Source organism: Trematomus bernacchii, unplaced genomic scaffold (assembly GCF_902827165.1).
Source record: "Trematomus bernacchii unplaced genomic scaffold, fTreBer1.1, whole genome shotgun sequence".
Taxonomy (NCBI): Eukaryota; Metazoa; Chordata; class Actinopteri; order Perciformes; family Nototheniidae; genus Trematomus; species Trematomus bernacchii.
In genome coordinates, this window is record NW_022988043.1 from 16,064,343 (window position 1) to 16,084,059 (window position 19,717).

At 40.8% G+C, this 19,717-nt stretch overlaps 1 protein-coding gene across 25 annotated transcripts in view; it reads right to left on the minus strand.

The window, feature by feature from the left end:
- camk2b1 (calcium/calmodulin-dependent protein kinase (CaM kinase) II beta 1) overlaps window positions 1-19,717 on the minus strand; it is a 68,002-nt gene that overhangs the window by 13,859 nt on the left and 34,426 nt on the right. For 4 of the 25 annotated variants that reach the window (XM_034117845.1, XM_034117833.1, XM_034117853.1 and 1 more), the window contains exons 8-15: window positions 19,297-19,380; window positions 18,736-18,830; window positions 16,574-16,696; window positions 16,310-16,393; window positions 15,611-15,653; window positions 9,627-9,664; window positions 4,814-4,882; window positions 1,622-1,666 (exon numbers count right to left, since the gene is read on the minus strand). In XM_034117845.1, coding sequence (XP_033973736.1) covers window positions 1,622-1,666; window positions 4,814-4,882; window positions 9,627-9,664; window positions 15,611-15,653; window positions 16,310-16,393; window positions 16,574-16,696; window positions 18,736-18,830; window positions 19,297-19,380 — 581 coding nt within the window. Of the gene's footprint in view, window positions 1-1,621; window positions 1,667-4,813; window positions 4,883-7,303; window positions 7,337-9,626; window positions 9,665-13,971; window positions 14,068-15,610; window positions 15,654-16,309; window positions 16,394-16,573; window positions 16,697-18,735; window positions 18,831-19,296; window positions 19,381-19,717 lie in introns of all 25 variants that reach the window. The other 21 variants (XM_034117846.1, XM_034117835.1, XM_034117847.1 and 18 more) reach the window with 10 other exon arrangements.

Here is a 19,717-nt window from a genome sequence, read left to right on the forward strand (position 1 = left end):
AAGGAATCATGTGATCACATTGTTGATAAAGCTTAAAAAAAACGTACACTTAAGGTAAGTTTCCGGTCAAGTTGGTGAAGATGTTTCTTCATTTGAATGTGTTTTCACACAATTGTGTTTATTTATTTGAAAGGTTTTTGAAAGTGCAGCGCGTTTCTCCAAATGGAAATGTTTTGGGCCGTTGCGTTTGCACCTGTCGGCCCCTGTACATTAAGCTACAAAGTGCTGTTTAATGAGAATTAAGGCAAGACAAGGTGACCCATGTGTCTGGATGACAGTGCTATATTTTTAACGTAACGTTCTCAGAACTACTGTTGTGGTTAGCAAGGTAAGCAAAATGCAATATTCCGATCACCATGAATGTTATCTCAAGCAACACAAATGTACGTTATTCACACTCATTAGTAAACCAATAGAGTGGCGAAGTCACGCCCATCTACTTCCGCCCCATGGGACCTTATTTCGGAAAAATAATGTATTGAAGTCAATGGAGAGAGAAAACGTATCTTTCGATCCCGTTTGAATTGTGCCATGAATTACACATATGATGTTTGTCAATCTTAAAAAATCATTTCCATGTCAAAAAAGTCACAGTTTGTCGTAAAACTGTTGAAATATAAGACTATGAAAAATACGCAACTAGAAAGACTACAAATCCCAGAGTAAGTGATGTCACAATTGAGACACTAAGAGATAGCTAAGATCAGCGCCATATAGATAGAATCTATCTATATGGCGCTGGCTAAGATAAGATAACTTTAACAAGATGCCTGTGTGCTTAGTACCAGGTTGTTATCATACCAGCAATGGGTCTTGCTCGTTCTTTCGCTTCCCGTCTGATGAAAGGACCAGAGTGTCTGGATCAAGCTAGCTAGTAGCTAGCACGTTAGTTAGCATTACAGCCTTGTCATTTGTATTAGCCTTAACATGAAGTAACATTAAGTAACCCAAAATGTTAAACAGTAAGAGTCGTAGTCATATTTCGTGAACCCTTTGAAGAGTACTGTCACCGGTGTGATCATTCTATAATACACAATTTAAGCCCGGGGGAGAAATGCTAACGCTAGCGATCTTCTCTACTTCATGCTATCTGCACAAATGGTTGACATTAAACATTAAAACGACCAGGCAGTTCAGAGAGAATCAAAGGAAGGCAGGCAGGCAGCTTTGCATGACATTCTTCAGGACGTGTTTCATTGTGGTGATAGACAGTAGTGACGGCCATCTTGGTGACGTGTGTTGTTGACCAGAGATGTAGTTCATTGAGCCTTTCACACAAACAAATGTGTTACTTCACAGTTTTACGACACATTTTTTTTTTTTTTACTTGCAAAATTATCTTTTAAATTGACAAACATCATATGTGTAATTCGTGGCACAATTCAAACGGGATCGAAAGATAATCTTTCTCTCTCCATTGACTTCAATACATAATTTTTCCGAAATAAGCTCCCATGGAGGTCCACCGGAAGGGGAGGGACTTCGCCACTCTATACTGTTGTGAGGTCACACAGATGCATGACGACGAGACGGATCAAGGGGCAGGAGTAGATGAGGAAGAGGAGGAGAATGACAAATAGGATAAAAAGAACGTCTGGGGTGGGGAATAATATATGTGTACCTTCATCCCATCCACTGGATTATGGATGACGGTTGTCTGAGGTTCCTGGAGGTAGAGGAGGACCATGGAACAAAAGAGAGAAAGCAAAGAAAGGGGCAGAGAGAGGGAGGGAAAGAAAGAGAGAAGATTGACATAAAAGTAAATAGAGATGGGTTAAGTGTAAGTAAAAGACAAGGAGGAAAAAGACAGTGATGTGAATGGTGCATGAAGAGAAAGTGCTTGTTAAGGTTGACAAAGAATAATCCTTCAAAGACATGGAGTGGATGGATGAACTGAATAACTGTAATTTGGAGTGAGAGACGGTATTGAAACCCAGGGTGAAGTCACTGCCATGAGCACTTTACACAATTTTCTCTCACACAAACGGATACTACACAGCCTCCGGAAAGGGACAGTTGCAATCAAGCCACCGAATTTATTTTCATTCAACCTACAAATATGCAAATGTAAGCTGAATCAAGAGAATTGTTCATTCAAATGAAGGTAACGCACACAATTTAAATGAGCTCTGACGTAGATAAACACTATGCTCAACATCTTATTAGACACTGCTAAACCCAGCTCAAAGATTGTAACAGGTCTTTCTGATCATTTCGGCTCCCCTTCTAAAAGATGTTCTGACTGAAATGTATGGGTTTTTATTTTAAATCACAATTTTGTGCACATAATTGGCTCCGTAAATCCTCAAGATTAGCCATATCTCCTTGTTATTTTGCCTTTTCACAATCCCAGTTGATCTTCTTTCACTTAGAGCACATTAGGTTCCTTCTTTCATCTTATATTGCAGATTCTGCAATCTAATGTATCTTCAGCATCTCTGTCACGTTTTTAGCCAGTTGGTGGCTCTTTTCAAACAAAAACATTCCCATCAGTGTTGCCTTTTTGTCCCTTGATGCAGCAGGCCCTGATTGCGGATAATTCATAAAGGGGAGACATTGATTTTTTTCCCTTTTCTGCAGCTCTCAACACTCTGCTAGAAAGTGTCATCTGATGTACGTAAATCAGAACCCCCCGCCGCCACCCCCATCATGTTCTTCACAGGAAGTGACACCTCTGTGATGACCAATCATCAGCTTTCTCCCTTGTGATGATGGCAGTGTTGTCAGGGCAACCGTCACCTAGGGCAACATGCACCGGAGGCAACTTGGGAGATGGTGATGATGATGAGTGAGAACAAAGTACCTTGGGTTTACAGATTAGAATGAGGGGGAAATGGGTAATGGTGTCACAACATCACAGGGGTTGACCGCAACACATCACTGCTGTCTTTACATTAACTCTGCTGCTCTTTCAGGGATGTTCTAGTGGCGCAATTAAGTCAAATTGTGTTATGTATATACAGCCAAGCCGCACATTAAGATTCCCATCACCCCTTATCCGCTCCAAGGTCATCTAATTCTAAGGGTCTCTCTGACCTGGCAGCTCTGCAATAAAGGAGTTAATGTACCAAATGGCTAAACAGTAGCTAGCTCAAGTCCCTAGCAACAGAGTGAAGATCACAGGCGCACTCCCACTCTCTGTTCCCTTCAAAGATCAGAAAAAAAAGCCTCTTCAAATCCATGGTTGTGTTTCTCACTCTGAAGCCTGTCATCTTCCTATCAAGCACTTCTTCTAGTATGTCTGTATTTGTACAGATAGGATGCATGCGCACACAGAAAAACGGACTTCCATCCACAAAAGGACAACTGTTATCTTGCCTTCTCCAATCAAAGTGCTGAAAGCAGATGCCTAGTTTTAAACAGTGTCAAGCTGAGGCCAAGCTAGTGATGCACACCATGGACAGGTAATATCTACCAGGGTCACCGCTCATTGACACCACCAAGAGACCTGCTGACCAATAGACTATAATCTGTGTTTTATTATCACAACGTGCTAAAATGGAGCTTTGCAGTGTATGGCAAATATATTTAGTTTGCAGGAGTTCCAAAGAGCAAACCCAAATTCCTCAACTGTGCTAGATGTGTAAGTTGGTGAAATCCTTTGCGAGGCATCTAGGTCTCTTCATTTGGCATGGCTGATCGACTTGAAGTAACAATTGCATTATAAAATGCAGCTATTATGGTTAAATAAATTGCAGTTGCACACAAAGTAAGAGGCATTTGCAAATGTAGTGCACTCCTGAAACACAATTATTTAATTGCATGAAATCTATCATTACAAATCCTACATTAACCAGGACCAGTAGTTATATACTTTAAAGACGTTCACAGATGTTGTCTATGCAACACAAATTACAATTAATGCTCTCAGAAAGATATCAGAAAACAAAAGAAAACTGACATTAAAGTATTTAGGATACTTTTAGGATTTGATTTATGAGTTATTTTCATTATTGATTATTCTACCAACATCCATTAAAATGTCCAAAAGTATAGGGAAAATCTCAAAAACTACCGCATCTAAATGTTTTTTTATATAAATATGTTTGCATATTTGCTATTTTAGAGTCTGTAAACACAATTTTTCCATGTTCATTGGAAATATTAATCCTGAAGCAGGTCCAAGGTCCACAACTCACCCACGGAAATATGAATATAGCACAAGCTCCATATAGATCAAGAGGAGAAGCACAAATAACTTTGAAATCTCACCCAGACACATGATGCTTAGTAAAATTGGTGCCCACGGTTCTGGAATTTACTTCACGTTGTATATTCTTCCCTTAATAAAAGTCATTTTTGACCATGTGTGTAGCCCAAGAGCAGGAAATAATCTCTGAAATCAGCTGGAGTTTGGCTAGAAGGATAATCTGAAGACCTTTGGACTGTGATGCTCACACGGTGGGGAATCGCTTCTGAACAGAGGCATACATAAGAAGGAGGGGGTCAATGTCACTGACAGTCCCAGCAGGCATTGGCTGTCTGTTCCTTTCTTGGAAAACTCTCACTAACAGAGAATAAAACACGGCAGTATCAACCTGAGTGCAAGTCACATAGCATGCACACCTGCGATGGGGAAATGTTTTCCCAACACCCCATGCTGGTATAAGACCTACTCGACCGCTGTGGCTCTCACAGCCGCTGGGCAAGGATTAAGCACAAATGACTCGACGAACAGAGAGGAAAAACAGACAAAGCTACAGGAGTACGGGAGAGGGAAAATAGGGGTCTTATAGGATATACGGACAAACACACAAAGGTGAGGGCGAAGGGTAAATTAGGGTTAAGGGGGGTGGGCTTAGGAGGTAAATACCAGAGCAGGTGAATGGGTGTTTCCTTTGGGGCTGGTGACTATGCTGTTTTTGGTGCTGTTTGTCTGGGGCTGTGCAGGAAAGGAGAGGAAAGGAAGGAGACACAACAAGATTGAAAACATCAGCAAAAAGGTGGGTTAGGGAGTCCATGCATGTGTTTCTTTGCATGCCCATGTCTTTATGCATTCATATTTCTGTGAAAACGAATTTTAAATGTTTCACCTAGTTGTTAGTGACGTCCTTTTTTCACACATTTTCAATTAAAATGATTTGAGAAGAGGTTAACACGGAGGTTAATGGTGTCCTAAAAAACTGCATAAAAAATAGATGCTCGACATTTAGTAACAGTCCAGGTTAGAGTTTTCCTTATTTTCTACCTTATTGTATAAAATAAATGTAAATCCTATAATGAAATAAAATAAACAATATGGCTAAATAACAAAATAAGTAAGGAGTTAATGATTTGGGTGAACAAAAATATATTTTAGATTTAAGGTCTATGTTTGGTTTTAAGGGATTAAGATTACGCTTTACTTTGAATTACGTCCATAATGGAAACATTTTTTTAAATAAGAGACAGAAAAATAATTAACAATGCGATAACTGTATGTCCCCACAAACATAGTTAGATACAAATATATGGTGAGTGTCTGAGTGTGGAGTCCAGTAGATGGCAGGCAGCAGCAGCAGTGATGATATCTTAAACATTCATTCACAAGACGGATCTGTAATTCTGAGAGGTAACATGAGGGGGCGGGTGACACTTAGTGACATCATGATGTTGTCACGCTGCTTAATATTTCAGATTGCAACCGTGCCATTTGGCCGTAATGAATCACTTTTTTTAAAATTATAAGCCCAGATCAAATTCTCCTTTGAAGGCCACACATCAAAGAGCGACCAGTCCTTTATAGCTTATTTGGACCGTAATGATATTTGCATTAAATTAACATTGAATTATTTGAAAAACAACATTAACTTGAAGTTGTTAAATGGGGCGTGGGTGTGGAAGTGAATCACCAAAGTTACTCATTCTAAGAACTCAGCTACCGTTACATAAATATTAATCATGTAACACTTACATCCAAGCCACCTACCAGTGATAGAGGTCAAGAGAAGTCATGGATTACTTTATGCCGCATTAAGCCTTAGTATGGTGTGAATGTCAAAAGAAAGTGGGAAGAAATCTGCCAAGATGGAAGAAAATTCCACCTAGGTATAATGCTAGTCACGCTAGCAAAAGCCTTTCATTTCACAGGCTGTTCTACAGATAAAAAAAATAAGGCTTTAAGAAAGAAGCACAAGATCATTGATTTTAGGATACAGAATTGGCAACCATTTGAAACATTGATTTACAGAAAGGAAAAAAAAAGTACATGGGTGTATCTATAATATGGATTCTATTCAAGAGAGAAGAGGAGTAGAGTAGAAGACGAAGGCTTATAGATCACCACAAAAAAGTGCAAAAAAGCAACACAATGAATACAGAAATAACAGCCTTGAAAATAAAAGCTGGTGTAAGCTGAGAATAAGGTGATACATAGACAAACACTGAAATCACACACACATACCAGTGAAACCCAGAGTCACACACACATTTATGTCCTCATCAGTCACACCGCTGCCGCTGTGGAGCAACAGGAAATGTATTGCTCATCAAAGTAAATGATTAGCAGATGAGACGTTTTACTCAAAGCTTGTTTGCAGAATCTCGGGGTCTTAGGATTTGGTGAGGAAAAACCCTTTACTTTTCTGAACAACGTGCTGGAGGGGATATAATCAAGCTTGCATATTGGTAGAGATCACAGAGTTTCACAATTGAATGAGGTCAAACAAAGAAGGAGAAAGTGGGTCAAAGTATTCACAGGTGGTTCTCCAGGTAAGCAAGGAAAGCAGTGCAGAGGGAACACACAGGAGGAAGAGGTGTGAGAAGAGAGGATGGGCCTGTAGAAAAACATTTCATCCGTTTTCAGTTTGGTTTGTCAGAAGGGTTATAAAGAAACTTGGTGGAAGGGTGGGCCAAGGAAGAAGCCATCACATTTTGGAGTGCATACAAAACACAGGGTTGATACACAATTCGTTTTCACTTCTGTTAACATGTAAGAAAGTGCAGTGTTTTTTTAAACCAAAAAGTTAGGTATCCAAACACAAGCGCTGCCTCTGTCCTTGAAGTATGCCCTTGACAGATCTGGAGCAGCATCCCTGGAGTAACTCTGATGGAACTAAAACATCCTGTCATGTTGTCTTTTGAATATTGTTAGGGTTAGGCATGATTCAGCACACTTTGCAAGGGTCTATGTGACTTCTGCTTAGCATCTGTGAGACCCGTGATGAATTGGCCACCACTGTCCCACAAATGAATACTCAAGAGGAGTGTAGGATACTTGACTCCACCGATGAAATCGAGTAAAGGGGGGAAGTTGGATAAAAGACATAAAAGATAAAGAGTAGAAGGAGGAGTGACTAGGCAAATGCATAACTAGCATGCTCACCATGTACTGGACAGTAGAGCTGGACTTGCGTTTCTGTCCCCAGGCGATTGATGGATGGATGGAGTTATTGATGGACGGTTGGATAGTAGAAGGGGGGAAAAAGATAAAGTAACCAATGACAATAAAAGTGAATGGGCTAGATCAAAGTACAAGACAGGACTTGCAAGTGTACATCAAAACTTGATTTCCTTTGCTAAGATCAGACTTTTTCAGAAAGAAAAAGAAGAAGATGGAAAAGTTCCCGCTCAAGTTATATTGGGAAAGTAGGGAGACGAAAGCGCAGAAAAAAGGAGCTGGGGTTTAAGATATCTGTAAGATGACAAAAGGGTGGTAAGCAGATCAAGAGTCTGGAAGCGGCCACACTGGCACCCGCTTGTTTTTTGTTGACAGATTAAGAGAAGTTCGGGGCCAGACGGAGGCGTGAAAGGACAGCAAGGAAATGCAAAATGACCACGGCAGGCTCATTACTTGTAGAGTTGTTACATGTAGCATTTATACATCAATAACTGATTAGCACGATTATTCAGGGACATACGTGCAATCACTTTAAATGAACAAGAGCACTGGAAACCTAATATGCCCCCTTGTTGTATTTTACAATCTTCCGAATTAAGGATGTGTTGTTTTGTAACCAGTTTATGTTTTGTAACAATGTATAAGAATGCTACATGTAATATCTTTTAAAAAGAAGAATGAAATGCGGACTGAAGTGGCGTTTATGAGCAGCTGCTGGCAGTTCGTGAGGCTGATGTTGGTGCTTACTTAGTGCCAAAGAGAAACTAAAGGTGTTACAGCTGAAGCAAACGTCAGGTGCCATTACGCATTAATGAACCTGCGGGACGAGGAGGAGGAGAGGCCGAGGAGAGGAGGTCAGATTCGCCAAAAGGACATGTGGAGGGAAGAAACAAGAGAAGAGGGAGGGACGGAGGCAAGCAGGGACGGCAGCAAACGAAGAAGATGTCGTTAGAAAAGGTTTGGGGCGAGTGTGCCTGTTGCTAGGCAATGAGAGGGCTGCAGTGGAAGTGAGTGTCTATTTCTGTCGTCTGAGTTTCCAGGGTCCAGACTGGCAGCTATTCCTGGAACCGGAGTCACATTCCCTGCTGAACCGACTGAGCAGGGCCACACACACACACACACACACACACACACACACACACACACACACACACACACACACACACACACACACACACACACACACACACACACACACACACACACACACACACACACACACACACACACACACACACACACACACACACACACACACACACACACACACACACACACACACACACACACACACACACACACACACACACACACACACACACACACACACACACACACACACACACACACACACACACACACACACACACACACACACACACACACACACACACACACACACACACACACACACACACACTCTTTTCAAACAAATGTGAAACATTCACAAAGTCTCTTCCAAAGTCTCTTCCTAGCATAACGTACAATGCTGAGAAGCAAACACATTCTCTTGCATGTACACCATGTTCCAAGCTTGGTCGCACACTATCATGCATACACGCTGAACACATTCATGGAAGCTCTGTGTGGGATGTGTTACTGCAGTGTGTGTGTGCGAGCGTGGGATGGTGAGAGATCTTTATTAAAAGGATGAACTGGAATACGGGGTTAAAGACCAGATGGGGTGAGCAGGAATAGGAAGCACTGAAAGAGGAGGAAGAGACTCAAATGGCGGGGTGAGAGGAAGTGATGAAAAAAGGAATGGAGATGACAGATGTTACATTTAATAATGGATATGGAGAGAGGGGCATGAGCTGGATCATTTGAAAATGTAAATAAAGTGTGCTCTCTGAAGGAATTGCTACTTGAGGCTTGTGTTATGGCAGACAACACGCAGGCAGGCAAAAGTACACACATATAAAGACACTCGTCTACAGATATGTATCCATAGCAAACAGGTATCCTTTCACACATCACAAATGGTGAATCTGTAAGATCATCTAAACACAAAACCACGATCTCAACGTACATTATGATGGACACAAAATAATGAGAAACAAACGCGTTTAACAACAAAGACAAGAAAGCTATAGGAGAAATTGAGATTAGCCAAATTAGGAAAGAAGCAAATAGTGGAGCAGAAAGAATACATCGGAGAAGAAGAAGAAGAAAAATACATCGGAGAAGAAGAAGAAGAAAAATACATCGGAGAAGAAGAAGAAGAAAAATACATCGGAGAAGAAGAAGAAGGAAAGGTGGGTCGTGGAAAGAGGTTAGAGAAAGTCGGAGGAAGACGTGATGACCTTACCTTGACTTCTACCTTTTTGTTGAGCAAGGTCTTAGCTGCTGCAATGACAAACAGAGGGCAAACAAAACAGTTAGAAGTGGAAAAACAGAGGAGTAAATAATTTCTCATCTGCCACACATTTAACCTACAGTGAAGAGATGACTTTCATTTGACTTTGTGAATCAACTTAATTAAGAATTAACGTTTTTTATTGCAGTAAAAGCCACTGTGACTCAGCTTAAGTAGCCTTAGACTGAAATGACAAGGGGAACTCAGCACCTTGCTAGAAGGTTAGTGTCCTACTAAAGAGATGCGTTCAAGTGAAATAAGGGCTTTCATAGAACTACAAAGGTCCATCTTTTAGGTCCCAAGGTGTTTGATGTCCATAGCTAGTTGTTCAGGTGAAAAAGGAATTATTCCAGTGTTGCCTCTCAACCAAATACATACATCGTATTTATTTTCCCTGTGTGTCTTGAGACTAGCTCCTCAATGTTTCAGGATCAGATCCCAATGCTTTGTCTTTCAATAAAACAGAGACACATTGTCATCAGTGAAACAAAAATGTCCTCCAATTCATTGTTTTACATCAATTCCAGTTGTGAGGAAGCTGGAAGAAAGATGGCTGTCGTGCAGGGCCCAACAATAAACTCTGCCTTTAGGAAATCTGGGGGGGGATTAGTTTATATTCTGCTCTCTAATGAATGGTAATGAGGTAGGGGGTGGGGAAGGGAAGAATGATACTGTAGACATAATACCCATAATCCCTTTTTAACAGTAGAAACTGAAACTGAGCCAGTTTGCCGGGCCTTTACAATGACTTCACTGCTATAGCATAACATCAGATCAATGCATGGTCATCGAGACTTATGCATCAGTTTAGTTTGAAACATTACAGCTTATTTGTATAGCTAGATATTCCCACTGTCTTTATAAAGACTAAAGGATAAGTCTGATTTACACTGAAAACAAATGTTCTGGTTAGTACTGAATGATTATTCTTAAAGGTTATTTAAGGATTTTTACATAAAATACTTACAAAAAAATCTGTATTTTTAGTGGTTGTCAGGAATGCATCGATATACATCAATGGCCAAAGAACAGGTTGTATGTGTATGTTTTTTGAAGACATACCATCTGTTTATGTTTCTACATTATGAATGAGCAAATGTAATCGGTTCTAGTATGGCTTCATTTTGAATATTACACTAGCAACACTTATTGCGGAATTGCTGGTGTCTTTCACCTGCCGTTTCAAGTCCGAGACCCCTCCTCTCTGCCTTACCCGCCTGGATGTAATCCTTGCTGGGACTTTTTAAAAGGGACTGAGTGCAATTTCAAGTCTAATCAAATGCAATCACATCAGCAGCCAGCCACGTTACATAAAACACTATTTATGGCGGTCTGGGTCTTTTCTTTCTCTATATCTCTTTCCTCTCTGAACATTTTGGCATAGTTCCTATCATATACTTTATTTTTTCCAAACATGCACTGCGCCAGTAGCTGAATTCCAGCTATTTCTTAGGAGAGACAGAGGTCCAAGTCCTGGCCTAGCACTTTTAAGTAAAACATCACGTCCTTACAAGTGGACTTCTAAAGCTGTCCCTTGAAAAGCAAGATAGATCAAGAGCAATGAGAGAAGTACAATACATCACTTCCACCTTTTGTCCTAGATTTGTCTCTTTTTTTTCTCAGCTATATAGTATCTCACGTTTGAGGCGAGGTTTGCATATTCAGCACTCTAAGTAAGGAGCAATATGAAGTGATAAAGAATCACAACAGAGTGATGTGAGAGTGGCATGAATGAGCATGGTGTATTGCTGTGCCGTTATTCCTCCTTCCAAAGGCTCCTTGTTACTGAGGAGAAGAAATGGGGTCAGAAGAGTGTCAAGTTCATTCTGGCGTATTCTGTGACGGCTTGGCAGAAGAGAAGAAGACATGAACCGAGAGCTGAGAGGAGAAGACTGCTGTGTTGCTAAAATAGCTGGTGACAAAAGGGGAAATCTCTGTGGAGACCTGAAATATAAAAAGGTAGCTTATTTTGAGCCGAAGGTGGAGAAACATGGGGGCACCCCTTACCTTGCCCCAAATGACACATGAAGCAAGAAGAGAGAGGAGAAAGAGATCAGAAACACAATCACAACTATACATTAAAATCAAGCAAGATGCACAACTGCAGGAGAGAAGCAAGGCTGGGCAAAGATTCACATGAAGGTTCGGGCGGTAATCAAACCAAACGTGACCTCTAATTCGAAAGTTTCTGAGAAGCTTTTTCTACACATCGCATTTTGAAGGCCTGGACATAATTTAAGATACTATCACCCTCGTCCTGAATGAGGAAAGTGTGAGGTCAAGTAGATAGCGATTGTATTTGTGTGTATGAATACGCAAGATAAGAGCGATGCCTCCAGGAAGCCAGTGAGGCAGAGTGAGGCTGATAGGGCGAGGCAGTCCGCTATTCATATTTGATTGGAGCCTAGTGATGGCTCGGGGACACAGAGAGGACTGTGGAGTCCCAGTGGGCCACAGAAACAAGGACACTGCCACAATTTCTGATTCCTTAGCTCAATGCTAGACTGTCATGTGAGGTCTTTTTTTGTTGTTGCTTTAGGCCTGCAATCATTCCTGCAAACCCAGTAAAAACGCATTATGTTGGGACGGGTTCACATATCTAAAATGTCCAAATATTTGTAGTGTTAAAAAATACCTAAATCAAAAAAGTGGATGACAATGTTCTGAAACTTTTCTTTGGTTTTCGAGCGCCCTACAAAATAAAGACTATTTTCCAAAACTGCTAGAGAAGCTACCTGCTAAGGATGACTAAAGATACCATTTTGTCTTGAGAGGTGCCGGACCAAAGAAACAGTAAATAAACATTAGATTTGTCAGGGGTGCAAAAAGAAAAAAGACAAATGTGCAATAGCATCTCAGCGTTTCTGCAAATTTCATTTAAAGTAAAAGAAAAATGGCTTAATGCAGCACTTTATATGCTATCCCAACGGTTCTATAATAGGCGCTCTGTCTGAACATAAGAGAGTTAGGTTATAAGGTACATTTAAAGTTCACAAGATGTTTAAAACGTGAAAAAAAGTGAATACATCTAGTGGGAACATATATGAACAGCTACATGTACAGTATGTGGCCTGGATGAGAGTTCATAGCTCAGTCAGTTGACTACTATGGGTTATATCTCCACTGCAATACATTTAAATAGTAAAACAACAGCTTCAATAGTTGTGGACATCATGAGAGCCAGCCCAGCCTTGCATCTCCCACAGTGTTCACCATGCCCCCCCCCCCCCACTCGCTGGAGTGCATGCACCAGTCCAGTGCCCCATGCAGCATTCACTGACAGCTCGTGGGCAGCTCCATCCTTAAAGTGACATGGGTGAACTTTCCAGTGTCATTGTCAGACAGAGAAAAGAAGAGAGAGGGAAAGAGGAGTGAGGGGGAAGTGCAATATGAAGAATGATGCAAAGTGAGACTGATGCTGGTGGAGTTATAGAAAAGTGACTTGCTAGAAAACTGTTGCCAGAGAGGACAGCTTATAGGAAAAACAATGGGGTAGAAGTGGAGTGTTCATGTGACAGAGGTGAAGTGGGAGGAAGAAGGTTAGCAGAAAAAAAGAGAGACAGGAGAGCAGTTCTGTTAGGTCGAGGCCATGCTCTGTGGCTGCGTTGAAGAAGATGAAGGGATGAATATGGGTGGGTCAGCAAGCCTATCAGATCGCAGACAGGAGGTGACACGTGTGGAAAACGACAGCAGTAGTTGGGCTTCCATACATCAACATCGATTGGACAAATGGAAAGTGAAATATTCACTAAAAATGTTTCAAAGATTAATCACTGATTAGATTTAAGTGGAAGAGCTTTTGCTAAAAATAGCAACCTGGTCACATTTGTTATATTTAGTTTAAAGGAGGTCTGAAATGATGGCTTTATCTATGATTAATTCCTACTGTCACTTTTATTGCATATTTTATAATTAGTTGTCATTGGCCATCAGCCAACAGCTGAACAACACAAATCCTAGTTGACACTTTTCCCCTTCTCTTTATGATATTTTTAACATGTAACAATCCTCAACTTGGCTTAACTAAGCAACTGGAAAAACACTAGTTGAAATGATTTTTTTTATGATTTATCAAAAGGTTGCGTAAAGCCTGCTATAAAGTCAAATGGAACCATAGCTAATGCTGCAGGTGATAAGTAAATGGAAGATGTGGTTAGTGACGTGGTCATGCGCTGAGCCCCCCGTGCTGAGGAAGAAGAGGCAGAAAAGAGGGGAAATGGAAGGACGATAAAGTGTGAACGACAGGAACAGAGAAGGGTTAGAGGCGTGGCATGCCCTGTGTGCTCCACCGTGCTACCTTGTTCCATCAGGCCTGCGGCGGTGCCGGCAGCTGCAGCCACTGCTGCTGCTGCCACGGTGACCGAGGCTGGAGTGGTGGTCTGCCTGCTGCCCACTGTTAAGAGTCCAATAGCCAGTCAGTTGCAGAGCAGGGAGGAAAGGAAGGTGAGAAGGAGTTGGATGAGAAACAGGGGGAAAATGGAAAAATGGTGGAGTGAAATTTAGAAAGAAAGGGAGGGTTTGAGTCAGAGACAAAGCAGGTAGGTGGGCAGGGTGAGGAAAAATGTAAAAAAGGTGAGGCGGAGACAAACATAATTTATGAGTTCATTAGGGGGGTTAATTCGTATACACAAACTAGAGACACAAAATCTATCACTTATGAATCTTCTGCTGATAGAAGGATCACCAGAGAAAAATGTCAAGGAAAAACACAAATCTCAAATTAATTTGAGAACCTTTGACACTTGCATTTTGTCTCAAAGCATCCCTGAAAACAGTGTTATAGTTAGGATGATGACAGTGATGAAGTTGCAGGACTTAGTCAATGTTGGTAAATGTTAGATTTGTAGAGCTTGTTCACCTCTATAACAGTCAGAAATATGTTAAATGCATAACAGGCGGTCGTACTTTGTATTGAAATTAAAACATATTGTAGAAATAATAGTAAACTTTAATTTAAACCATAACCTTATCCTCATACATTTTGAATGCTACAAGATATAAACATGTGAATGGAAATAGAAGCTCTGTGCTGACACAGGGACACTGATACACTGCTCTGTATAATGTATGATTCATGATGAGAGTACAGTAACTTGTTTATGTGCTAATGTAGTGTTATTAAGTTATTTATTCGTCACCTAATGACCTCACACTTCATAAGAGGAAAGAGAGAAAGGAGAACAAATGTGTTGAACTTGACACAGCAGGGCCACACACCTGGGTCAGTGTTTGTGTGTGAGTGAGTGAGTGAGTGAGTGAGTGAGTGAGTGAGTGAGTGAGAGTGTGTGTGTGTGTCCTCAAATTGAGAAAGTGTGATCAATAGAAAACTGTCTCCCCAGATGTAACATCTCCACATCATAAAAGGTTACGTATAAGTAGAAGCTAAGAACGTTAAGCGTGCTCAGTTATTGTAAATAATTAAAGCTTTCTATACTGTGATCTCACTGAACAGGATATGCTCTAAATGAGACCAAAATAAATGTATTTAACAGCTATATTTTTTAATATACCATTTTGAATAAGTTGTACAAGACTATGCTTTGTATTATAACGGTCTAAGTACCTAACCTGGATAAAAGACACCAAAGGGAAACACTGAAGTTGCACTGAGATGAACTTTACATAAATATATTTTTTACGGATCTATTGACCAAGGGAGACAAATCGGTCTGTTACTAAATGTCTAATGTTACCAGTGTTTACGAGGCACATGCCACCATTTGGGCAGACATCAAGGATATTCTTGACATATATATTTTAATATATGCTTATATTCAACAATCTTTCTTAGTACTTAATGTGTATTAACATATTAACATATTTGCATGCAGCAAATACAATCCCAAAATGTTGCATGCGTAAATAACCTTTATATTGATGGATGTTGATATAAAAGGTAGAACAGTTCTACAAGATTGTGTTCAGGCAACACTTACCAGAGAAATTTCGAGAAACCAGCATGGTAGTAAGAATGGCCCCCTGAGAAGAAAACAAAAAAAAGTTCAAATGTAAACACTTTAACTAGTAACATAATAATTTTTGAAAAATGTACAGTATGCGAATAGTTTTTTAAGAATATGCCACATTTTTATATATCTTTCTATTCAAAGAATACTGTATGTTCCTGCATCATGGTCCCTATTTTAAATATCTGACATTCTTTCCCTTTTTCTTGTTTGCTCTGCATGTCCATGTTTTTCTAAAAATGACAAGACACAGACAACTGGTACATGCCAATGGCAGGTTGGTTGCATGTTGGTCACCCATTTGCTGGTATTTGAGCCATGCCAAGACTGGCCAAAAGCAGCATGGTAACAGTGGTCTGCTCCAATGGCTGAGGTGTTGTATTTGCACACACTGTCAGCAATAAATCGGTGAAGAAGGGAAACCAGGAATTGAGGATAAGTCTGGATCTAGACCACCTTTTTTAATAACTTTAAGCATATGCCATCTTCATAAAAAAAAAAAAAAATGTTTTAAACAACAGGCCATGAATTTGTAGATCACCTTTTGGCAGTAACGCTTAAATAATGAAGCAGAAATAAAAGAATAAAGTTGAGGAAATTATCATTTTTATCCTGAGCTTATCAGAGCAGAAGTGGAAGTTGTGGGGGAGAATGAGCATGCAAACAAACCTTGAGTTTCCTCCTGGCGTTGAATTTCTTCAGGCACTCCACGGTCTCCTGTCTGTGCATCATCGACGCCACTGTGGACCGTTGCTGGGAGAAGGAAGAAGAGAAAGAGGAGGAGAGAATGAGGAGGAAACACAGGAGGAAAGTTCATAAAAAGAAGAAAGAAAACGACAAAATGAAATCAGTCACAAGTCTTTTCAATGCGTGCAGTAGATGTGTGAAAAAGAATTGCTGTCTGATTGTCCATCTCCAGCAGGGGACACTTACGCAGACCCACGGGTGCTTCAGGGCCTCCTGAGCAGTGATCCTCTTGGCTGGGTTGATGGTCAGCATCTGGTTGATCAAGTTTTTGGCCTCAGGTGTAACTGTGTCCCACTCCGGGGAAGGGAACTAAAAAGAGAAGCAGAACCACGTCTTCAAATTCAATGTGGAGCTGAAACGATCTGTTGAACAATCCATTCTTTGATTGACAGAATTAATCATTATTTTGATAATTAAATCCTAATTTGTCATCAAAGATGCCAGACATATGCCGGTTCTAAATGTGCATGATTTCTCTGCATAATATCATTTCATATGAAATATCTTTGAGTATTGGACTATTGGTCCGAAAAGAATAGCAATCTGAAGACAAGACTTTGGGCACTGGGAAAATGTATCCAATCAAATCAATAAAGACACTGATGCTGGTTACTACCGTTAATCAGAGAATTTCAATGGTGCTGGAATCCAGCAAAACGACAATTTTTAAATAACTAAACCAAAAGGTTTACATGAAAATGTTTATTATTACTGTAATAATATTGTTATTATCCAGCTGCTTTTGAAATATTCACAATTATGAGACAGCACTTTTAATGTCAATTTTTTAGATGCAAGTTTAAATCTTTGTTTGCCCTCCAAACATTGAAAGAAAATCTATTGAAAATCGAATTAAGACCTTTGGCACTTCTAGATGTTGAAATTCTGTTTGATCTAACAAAGGTAATTGCAGAACCATTCAAGCTTGCATTTAAAAGTCAAGAATGCTCCCCTTGGTTTGCTATTTCTTAGACTTTTTTGTCACCCAAGTCATCAAATCTGAATCAGTTACTGAATGTGCATGTTTTTGTTTTTAAATCATATATTAAACATGCAAATACAAGCGAACCAATCAGAGCAGACTGGTCTCTGGTTTCAGACAGAGGGTGAAAAGTGGTGCTGTAGCAGTATGAGAAAAATAGAGACCTTTTTGAACATTAAAGCGTGTAAACATGTAACAGTAGAGCAGAGTCCTGCATCGGGTCGGGTACCCGCGCATAATCATAACCTCAATCTGCTGCTGAGCGCGCCACATTCAAAATGGCTGAGGTGAAGGCGGAGCCCGGAGAATACAGCATTTTCAACAACACTTCCTCAAGAGCGAAATGTCTGGGAGGCTTTTGGTGTCATCCTAGATGGAGAAAATAACCAACATCCTACGCTTTTTGAGACAAATATGCAACTCCATGTGTTAATAATTGCACGTTTTCACTGCTCATATAGGATATGCGGGTTCGGGTCGGTTTGCGGATCTTGTGCCGACGGGTCGGGTCGGTTTGCGGAACTAATTGGCAATATGTGCGGGTGGCGGGTTCGGTATTGCACGTCGCGGGGCGGGTCTTGAAAATCAGACCCGTGCAGGACTCCGCAGTAGAGGCACAACATACAATTATTAAACCTGAAAATGAGCGCAATAGTGCCCCTATAAAGTCCCTTTTGAGTTTTTTATTTTCTCACGTACTGAACTTATTTATATTGTATGTGAAATGTGAGCAGATTTTATGGATAGTTTTATAGTAAACACATAGAGAGAGGAAGAGCATATCAAACTAACGGGTCACAGGCCAGACATGAACCCAGGACTTTGATAGTCCATGCCTTGAACATGACAGCCACTGTGCCCCCCTGTGTGTGTTTTTCAACAACATCTAAAACCCAGTCCAAGCTCGGCCCCGGACAATTTTTTTAGGAATTCTGATCCCATCCTGTTGTGTTCAGGCACAAATGTCGAGGTCTGTTACCTGAGCCCAGAATCCCTGCCAGAGAATCAGTCCGCCTGTCTCTCTCCATTTGGCATGAACTTAAATATGATCTAAGGTGAGCCTCCCTCTCTTGCAACCCCTGAAATATGAATGAGGCGACTGAGTTATGTAAGCACATCCAAAAACGAACGGGGGCAGTGGGAGGAGAGGGGAGGGTATTACAGCAGGAGGGGAGAAATGGATAGTGGATAGTTATGTAAATTGTAATCCCTGTAATGCTACTGTATGATGTCCTTTTGTTGCTCTGTTATGTTTTTAATGTTTCATGTGGAACCTACTTGAGCAGGTCTCAATGGGATATAACCTGGATAAATAAAGGTTTGAAATGAAATGAAATAAGAGAGCAAGAGAGAAGAGGAGACTCACATCGTAAGCCCCCGCCTTGATCTGCTGGTACAGCTTGTGCTGGTCCTCGTCCCAGAAAGGAGGGTAACCCACCAGCAGGATGTAGAGGATCACCCCTGAGACATGAGCAGAAACACATATGGACACACACACACACACACACACACACACACACACACACACACACACACACACACACACACACACACACACACACACACACACACACACACACACACACACACACACACACACACACACACACACACACACACACACACACACACACACACACACACACACACACACACACACACACACACACACACACACACACACACACACACACACACACACACACACACACACACACACACACACACACACACACACACACACACACACACACACACACACACACACACACACACACACACACACACACACACACACACACACACACACACAGACACAGAGAGAGAGAAAACGTGTTAGAAAATGTGCTTCAATATGTTCTTTTTTGTGTACAATTATCAATGAAATACCATAGTGTATGTAAGTGTGTTTCTCTGTACAACTCACCGCAGGCCCAGATGTCCACAGGTTTGCCATATGCCTCCTTCCTCAAAACCTCAGGGGACAGATACCCCGGTGTGCCAGCAAATCCTGCAGATAACACACACACACACACAAAATGGATTGATTGTGACTCAAGGCACCATATGTGCTATCCTTAGATAAGCTTGTTTAGAAAGCAAGATAGTCTTCCTGTTATCATGACCTATTCATCCTTACAGTGGACTGAGATCTAACAGGAAGATTCAAAGCTCAAAGATCTTCTTGACTTACTGCACCTTGCTTGACCTTTATGATCAGAGTTTGACATCCTTAAAAAAAGGAAAAGTGCACATATCCTTAGGGGAAGTGAACAAAGAGCATTAATGAATGACCATTCTTGGTACCAGATCGAAATGGGTTCACCTCTTATACCAAAGTTCTGATA